General features: G+C 33.2%; 2 protein-coding genes across 2 annotated transcripts; both read right to left on the bottom strand.

The window, feature by feature from the left end:
* Positions 1 to 496: 496 nt before the first annotated feature.
* Positions 497 to 2,541, bottom strand: LOC140991094 (replication factor A protein 1-like). The gene is made up of 7 exons (XM_073461016.1): positions 2,384 to 2,541; positions 2,115 to 2,239; positions 1,897 to 1,975; positions 1,390 to 1,522; positions 1,144 to 1,304; positions 951 to 1,071; positions 497 to 848 (listed from the first exon to the last, which is right to left on the bottom strand). The coding sequence occupies exons 2-7, from the start codon at positions 2,140 to 2,142 to the stop codon at positions 642 to 644; spliced, it is 729 nt and encodes a 242-aa protein (XP_073317117.1). The 5' UTR covers positions 2,143 to 2,239; positions 2,384 to 2,541; the 3' UTR covers positions 497 to 641.
* Positions 2,542 to 2,550: 9 nt separating this feature from the next.
* On the bottom strand, positions 2,551 to 7,584 carry LOC140991166 (uncharacterized). The gene is made up of 6 exons (XM_073461121.1): positions 6,702 to 7,584; positions 5,937 to 6,621; positions 4,176 to 5,530; positions 3,988 to 4,094; positions 2,993 to 3,049; positions 2,551 to 2,832 (listed from the first exon to the last, which is right to left on the bottom strand). The coding sequence occupies exons 1-6, from the start codon at positions 7,582 to 7,584 to the stop codon at positions 2,551 to 2,553; spliced, it is 3,369 nt and encodes a 1,122-aa protein (XP_073317222.1).
* Positions 7,585 to 8,366: the final 782 nt, after the last annotated feature.

Below are 8,366 nucleotides of genomic sequence, written 5' to 3'. Positions count from 1 at the left end.
AAACAGTAGTTTTTTTTATAGCTTACCTATATATATTTTTTAATGTTTGGGGGAAAAAAGTTTCATCGTGCTATTCAATATTTAGTAAGTATCCTAAATTAAAGAAATAAAATTAAAAAAAAACCTAGTTGTTTTTTTTAAAAGTCTATATTATTCATGTTCTTATAGCGACAATGTGTTGTATAGATGCAATACCAAAGCTTATTTTATATTAGAATGAAGATAAAATATTTGAAATCACTTAAATTACACAGCATATTTTAGCAAGAAAAACACGTTTGTAAAAAACAAAAGTATAAGAGAAGCTGTGCATATGTATGTTTTAAAGCCTATTTGGAATTTTAAATAGCAGTTAAGATGTTAGGCTTGAGATAAAATGTTAGTAGATGGCTAATAAGTACAGTAGAATATAGCAGGTACAATTAGGAAAATTAAAGGTCCCAAAATACATATTAGATTTTTGTAGCTACATCTGTTATTCAGTCTGCTTTTACATGTTTTTTACTTTCATACAAAACCTTTTTGCATTCTGTTCTTCTTTTACCTGTTGAGATGGATGATTGTGTTTTAAGATCTGTCTCAACGTGCTCTTCTTGCATTGCAGAGCTGCTTTCTTGGGATTCCAATACAGCTACGTTTGGCTATAACAATCCTTCACCTTTGAAAGAAGAACTTTTATCTTCATAGCTGTGCGACGCTGATGACGATTCGGTTGCTGGTAAACATGCGATGACTGTGTTTCGAACAAAACTTTTCCCTCTTGCTTTGTTCCACGACGTTCTTAGTTGGAAAAGAAATTGTGAATCTTGTAATTTTTGATTGAAAATATCAGGGCAAAAAGGCATTTCCTGTGGGCGATAAGATAAATAATATTGAACAAATATGTGAAGGTATGTATTGGTAACAACTATGTATGTATTGGTAAGAACTAAGTGTGGGGAAAAGAATACCTTTTCTTCAGCCTCAATCACATCTTCTCCTGACATACATAGCAACATGGTTGCCTCTTTGTGCTCAACATAAGCAGATAAATTCCAAGTACCGTCAAATAATTCTGCCTGGAATCGTAACCTACACATACGTCGTAGGTAAGATGGCATGTTTTTCGCAAGTTTAGGTTTTCAAACTACATTAGGTACTTACAGTGGTTTTGGACTTGGGAATTCATGGTTGCAATAAAAACATGTGAATTCATACTTGTATGCACCTCCACAAGCTTTAGAGCAACCTGGACAAGCCAGAAAATATACACAATTCTCCGAGGTTTTTATTGTTATTCTAGCCTTGATCCAAAATGATTTTACCTGAAAGTTAAAGTGCGTATATGTTTCAAACTACTTATTGGATTTAAAGGTTGATAAATCAATGAGAAAATAAATACAGGCTTACCACTTCATTAAGGCTTAAGATTTGACTGATTTTGCGTATTTGGGAGTCACACGGTTGGGCTATTTCTTGGTTTGCTTTATCGTATAATTTTTGGGAAACAACAATTTCTATATATTCTTTATTGGCTTGCAGCCTAAAAAAAAAAGACTTTACATTAGTTATTTATTTCTGAAAATATGTAGAAGAGGCTAAATATGGTGGAAAAATATAAGCGTAAACATAAACACAAGGAAAGCATAAGCAAACACAACAGGATAAGTGTTTGAGTAGCAGAACTACTTGTTTGTGGTTTATTACCTATAAGTTGATTTAACACAATGCAATTATATGTGGATGTCTTGCTTTATTATGATAAAAAGATAACACGGCCGTTTTCCTGAGTTCATACACAATATATTGTAGGCAAACTAAAGAGCAAGAAGCATTTCATATAGTGAAATTGCCACAACTGAATGAAGAAAAACTTAAAGGTATAAAATAACATGCAATAATGAAGGTATCAATTACCATTGTTTAAGTAGTTCAGCTTGTTGTATTGGAGGATCAAATAGGATTGTACTGTTTGGAACCGTGCCAATGGACAAGCCTACAGTAATAATACATTTATATGATGTAAAGCAAATGTTGTTAGGTACAAAATTCGAAAATATATGAGACAATATGCATAATGTTGGAAAAAGCAATCTTTCTTTTTGCATAGTGAAATTAAATAGAAATGATTGTACCGTAAAATGTGTTGACAGAGAGTCGCATCCCTAAAATCACAGGAAGATTGTGAACATTTTGAGTCAAAAAAAGTGCCTCAATTTGGAGGAATTCTTCCCATAGGGTGAGAATTAGTGGTTTACGCCTACAAAGGTGATAAAACGATTACTTTCTGTTTTAGATAAATAGCTAAAACAAATTAAAGAGAGAAATAAATATTCATTGTTTTTTTTAAGCAAACTCTGAGGAAACAATTAATATTCTGTAGTTTTTGTCCAAAGTAGCTTACTCTTCGTTAACGATTACAAACTCTTGTAAATTCCTTTTTGTCTTCTCAACGAACCGTGGAGGGAAAACATGGATCACGCTGCATAATAAGTCTGAAAAATTGAATCGCGTGAATAAATTTAGATATAATGTAGTTGCATGCTGCAGTGAAAAAAGTGGAAGAAGAACTTAGCTGATCTGTTTACTTGACACATCAGCTAACTCAGGGCATTGTGCAAATGTTGTTAATTCGTAAGCATGGTATGTAGGTAACTGTTCTTCTTCATTTGCAAGCCTTATATATGTACTTCTACTAAGAAACATTTGATATTTCGCAGATGCAAAAACCGGTGCGTTGCTAGTTATTTCTTTAATTTTAGCATTCCCAATGTAGTATGTTTTGTATAACTGAAGTAATCTGTCCAACTGTTCAACGTCTTGGTCATATATTATACCTTGCATGGTTCCATTCTGTGGAAATAAAAAAATAAAGTAAAAACATTTTACAAATGAAATTTTGTCGAAGGAGTAAAATTTACGTTACCTCTTTGTCAACGAAAACAAGTTTTTGGTGTCTTCCCCATTTAAAAACCGGGTTGGAGTTTTTTCAGAATCCAATACTTTGACAAACCAGTTTTGGAAATCTGGCTTCAGATTTACTAAAGTTGTACATTTCTCTTCTAATGGCCTGAATGTAAGAAAATAAAAAAATCAAAGCTCATGAATAAGTCACACATAAATACACATAAATTTGTTTGGAGAAAAAGTTCTAATTCCGAACTGCGTAGGCTATGGTATACAACTTTTTGCAGAACTAATAATGTCATTTCAATAAGCATTACAAAGTAGATATAGGAATGTCTAATATATTTTCACACGTAGTAACTTTGGTAATAAAAACATAAGGAATATAACAGCTAACCTGAATCAATGAATATGTGCAGCATCCAAAATTTCACGATATACTACATTTTTTGTGCAGTTAGTGTTTTGAGCTAATGGTGTTGATGGTCTAATTAATACTTTTATTTGATCTATAGTCTTAGCTCTCGATAATGCGACATACAGTTGTCCATGGGAAAAAACTGGTTCTTTAAGATAAACACCAACAAAATCTAAAGTTTGACCTTGTGCTTTATTAATTGTCATTGCGTAACATAAACGTAATGGAAATTGTTTTCTTTTGAATGGAATAGATGAAAAATCATTATGCGGAGATTCTAACGTTATCCGAGGAATGAAGACAGGTTTGCCTGCATGTGTGCCTACTGAAATTTCTGCATAAATAATGTTTTTATTAAAACCTTTGCAAAGTAAGCGTGTCCCATTGCAAAGTCCTTCAGTTGGATTAATATTTCGTAACAATATGACAGGTGCATTTATTTTCAAGGTTAGCTTATGTGGAGGAAGGCCTTGAGGAGTTAAATAGTGAAATAAATCATCCTGATCTGGTATAACACAGCTGCTTGCATTCTCATCGCAACTATAATAGGTAGTTTCTTCGCCTGGAAATTTAGTTATAAGAACATCATTTATTTCGTGATCAAATTCATTCCTTGTTGTAAGTATTGCGCATTTTACAAACAAAGAAATATCCAAATTAGAATCAGTAATGTTTGGAAATACCATGTCTATTAATGTATTCAAAGACGTAATGTCATCTGTAAATGGAATGTTTATGTGAGATGGGATTTGGATTTCATTATCTTTGTTAGTAGCTTCAATTCCATTACCTATTTTCAACAACCAAGATGAGAAGTTAGAATCAAATAATGCACGCATATTTATTTCGAGTTTTATTTTAGTTAACTGACCCCATAAAGGTGACATGACAATGGAAGAATCTATGATATCATTCTTTGTGCTCTTTAGAATAACAGACAATGTTTGGCGAAAATAACCACCAAGGACAACAAGTTTACCACCAAATAACAATTTTGAATCCATAATGTCTTGTAACATTTCATTGAATTTTTCAATAGTACTACGTCTAGCCATCGTAGCCTCATCCCAAATAATGAGTTTTGCAAGTTTTATTAAATGTGCTAATGCGCTTTGTTTACTAATGCTACATGATTTAGTATCGTTTTCTTCTAAAGGAATTTTAAATCTTGAATGCGAAGTGCGACCTCCTGGGAGCAAAGATGCTGCTACCCCTGAAGTTGCTGTAGCAATTGCTATATGACCAGCTGATCGAACTGTAGCAAGAATTGCTTTATATAGAAAAGTTTTTCCAGTACCTTCAGGGCCATCAATAAAGAAAGCAGTGGGTAAACCGTTATAAATGTGATGTAAGATTCGATTGTACGCATTTTTTTGTTCTAAATTTAATTGCTCAACAGCTGATAGGTCTTCTGCAGGTATAATAATGTTGCGTTCAGTTTGTACTTCTTTTTCCAAGGTATCATCGAAACTTTGGCTTACATCTTTGTTTACATGGAAAAAGTCGTCCAATTTTTTCCCCATGGAATAAAGGTAATTGTTAACTATGTCTAAAACCTGGCGGCTAATTATAGTTGGAGTAAGAGATTTGTTTTGAGAAAAATCTTCTGAGAGAAAATCTTGGTATTTTAACCATAGCTGAAGAGGATTTTTTGGGGAACAAAAAACAAGAACGGTAGCAAATAATTGCCGCAAAGCATTAGGCATTAGATAAGCAGCAGCTTCTTCGATACACAATTCAGCAGTATTATCACTTTCTATCAGGCCTAACATTTGTGCAGCTTCTCTAAACGTTGTAAAAGTTACGTCATTGATTGTTCTTAAATCTTTAAAAGAAGTTGGTTTTCTGACATGCATTAACAACAATTTTAAATAAAACTTTTCATGGTCTGAAGGACGGCAACTAAAAATTCGGCCTATGACCTCCTTCTTTTTACGGGATTCCCACTCTTTGGAATCATTGTGCCAAGTAAAATATTCTGGAAATTCTACATACAAACAATTTAGATTTTGAGCGTATGTGTTATATTTGTTCATGTGGAAAAATTGTGTTAACATAGTTTTTTTAAGCGTTGGATTGTTAGCAATACTGTACAATGATTGATTAGCAGCAAATGTGACAACTTGTTCATTTTCTAAATGAATTGGTAAACATATAACAGATGGAAGTACATAATTAAGGTCAAAGCGGATTATTCGCCAGGCAGATTCAGGAGGTGAAATCCATCTAGCAGATTGAAAATTCTTTGCTTCATCAATAATATGATCTTGTTCATTTTCAAGTAATTTATATAAAATTTTGTCATGCCCTTTGTATATATACTTTTAGATATATTTTATAGCTTGGATTGTTGAACATATTTCGACATTAATGTGGCAATTAAATTTTGCAAGTAAATATGGATTGTAAGGAACAACCCAACGGCTATCAAGCAACGCACCCCTTATAGTAACATGTTTGTCATTTCGGCGCCGATATATTGGGTATGAATTTGTCCCATATCTAGTTCTATCTGAGAAATCTTTAAGGTAACTATATTTGCAACAGTTTTTTTTTCATACAAGGGCATGTTGGATTAAGTAAACCACATGGACCATGCATCATATGTTTAACTACTAACGAAAACAAATACGGATTAGAATGTGAATCAGGCAACTCTGCACAAACGATTCTATCAATTGCTTCAGGATGAAACATTTTTGAAACTTGATTTAAAATTAGCAGAAAATAGGCATGAGGTAAGCCTCTTTTTTGGAATTCTATTACACTTGTGTACGCAATAACATGACTAAAGATATTTTTCTTGAATAATTCATCTCTCAAAACTTGAATCTTTGCATGAAAAATCCTAGATATTAAATCAAGCCTATTCTGGATTTCGTCAGATGGAGGGCAAAGAGCTTTTATTTCAGGCCAATTTGGATTTGAAGTTATTGTCAAGAAAATGTCAGGCTTCCCATAACGTTGAACTAAAGCGATAGCATCCATATATCTTTTACGCATATCTCTAGGCCCTCCAATGAACGATGTAGGTAATATTACACGTTTTCCAATGTCGGAGCCTATTTCACACCCTTGTGTAATGCTATCCAATAACCCATTGTAAGTCTCATTTCGTAAGCGGTTTTGCATGTCTGAAGTTCTAAAAAACTCTAGCCTTGATGTTTCTATTTTAATATACATGTCTACTATATATTGCTGTAGAAGCCTACCGATATGAAGTAAGAAAGACCTATCGTTATCTCTTACTTGCAACTTGTAACAATAATACTCATGGCACGATACCGTTGACCTTTGACTCAAGTTTTTTCCCGAAGCTACACAAAAAAAAAACATTTCTAAGTATAAAACACCGTAACAATCGGGTAGTGGGCTTAGAATTGTAAATAGAAAATACCTTGTGCTTCAAGATCTAAAAAAAACTCTGTGTTGGCAGCGTTTCCTATGCAGTTGATTATTTCACCATCACAAGTTGGCCTAGGATGCATTTTCATTTGTTTTTTATCTAATCTTTTAATGTTTCGATGCCAACCTGATTCGCCGTTTGGGAATATAAGAGGATATTGCAAAGGATCATAACAACCAAAGTAATGTTTAATTATTTGAGTGCATTTGTTTTTTGGATACACTTGTATATGTTGGCCTATGTATTGGTTCTCCTCGTTAGACTCTAACCATATTCCAGCAACCTGAGACACAGTGGGTCGATTAAAAACCCGTTGATCAGTAGCGGGATCAGCCAGCAAAGCAATCTTATAGTCATTTAGATTCTCAATACTATTCAAGCTGCGGAAAAATTTCCCATACGGATTTTTCGCTAAGATGCATATTGATTTTTCTGTAAGAGTTTCTTTAAATTTTGAACTAATATACATCCGATTAGACAGTTCATGTTCAGTGTCAAAAAAATATAGTTGTAAGTTTTTTGGATTTTCATTTTCTGGCGGTATTAATTGACACATGAAATGATAAAGCTGACCTTGCACACGAAATGTATAAATTCCAGCATTTCTTCTAGCAAAAATTTCGTCGCAATGTACTCCCATTGAAGTGAAAGCAAACATGTTATTATAACTACGGACACACGTGTTAAACTCCTTTGCATCGTCATCGTTGCCAATATACAGTTGTATCAAATCAGAAGGCATTTCTGAAGATAAAAGATTTATTTCTCCCGAAGAACAACAAAATGCCCGTGGTTCAGCATATATGCGTTTGGCACCACAATATTTACAATCTGGCACATTAGGTAGTACATCTGGAGCACTTGCTATACACATTAATAGGTCAGTCATAGTATTTTCTACATCAACCTTGGGCAGATCATGTAGTTTATTTTTTTTGCGTCGACGAATTTTTTTTCTAACCTATGGTCATTTGGACAAGCATATTTTCGCTTTCGAGAGTTATTAGTCCTGTTTATATCTACCGGGTTTTCTTTTCTTTGTCGCGGCATCGTGGCTAACTTATAAGCTCAAGCAATTCAAAATAGCCGAAATTAATATTATTAGCCTTCTGATATAAGAAAATGTAAAATAAAGCTAGCTATAGCTATGACAAGAGAAAGCAAAAAAACAAAGGGAATTAAAACTTATGATTTGGCAACACAAAAACTAATAATTAAAAGCTTTCTATAATAACAAACATGAACATAAAAATCAGAATATATAACAACATACCAAGAACGCTGGAATCTGAGCTAATAAATCAGTAATGAAAGATCAAACCTGTACGCGGTGCGAGTGGAAGGAATGGCCATATGTTTTATTTGTTGAAGCTTTTTAATGAGAACACAACTATTTCAATGTAGGAAGCCTAAATTGAACCTACATATCAACAAAATAACAAAATAGTTACCAGAAGCAAAATGACAAGTCAGCGGGTGCTTAGCAAACAAAATAATTTGTAAGCATAACCCATAAAGCAAACTAAACCTGAAGTTTTCATTTTTCCCTAAAAGCACAATATTTTACCTTTCTAAAAACAGAAGAAACGGAACTTTCTCTCTATGAAAAAAGTGAAAAGTAATACACTGTTTAAAATGGTTAATTCCGTCGAATGT

This window comes from Primulina huaijiensis, chromosome 13 (genome assembly GCF_012295235.1).
Source record: "Primulina huaijiensis isolate GDHJ02 chromosome 13, ASM1229523v2, whole genome shotgun sequence".
In the NCBI taxonomy this organism is placed as follows: Eukaryota; Viridiplantae; Streptophyta; class Magnoliopsida; order Lamiales; family Gesneriaceae; genus Primulina; species Primulina huaijiensis.
The sequence above is the reverse complement of the archived record's forward strand: the minus strand, read 5'-3'. Positions and strand labels throughout refer to the sequence as shown.

Bases quoted from the DNA above. Each gene is read 5' to 3' on its own strand.
- LOC140991166 (XM_073461121.1), bottom strand. From the start codon at position 7,584: ATGTGTATAGCAAGTGCTCCAGATGTACTACCTAATGTGCCAGATTGT. The intron at 6,622-6,701 runs GTATTTTCTATT...TTTTTTGTGTAG, and splicing joins TTTAGATCTTGAAGCACAAG to CTTCGGGAAAAAACTTGAGT. The intron at 4,095-4,175 runs GTCAGTTAACTA...TGTTGAAAATAG, and splicing joins TGTCATGTCACCTTTATGGG to GTAATGGAATTGAAGCTACT.
- LOC140991094 (XM_073461016.1), bottom strand. From the start codon at position 2,142: ATGCGACTCTCTGTCAACACATTTTACG. The intron at 1,976-2,114 runs GTACAATCATTT...TTATTACTGTAG, and splicing joins CTCTGTCAACACATTTTACG to GCTTGTCCATTGGCACGGTT. The intron at 1,523-1,896 runs GTAATTGATACC...TTTTTTTTTTAG, and splicing joins GCTGAACTACTTAAACAATG to GCTGCAAGCCAATAAAGAAT.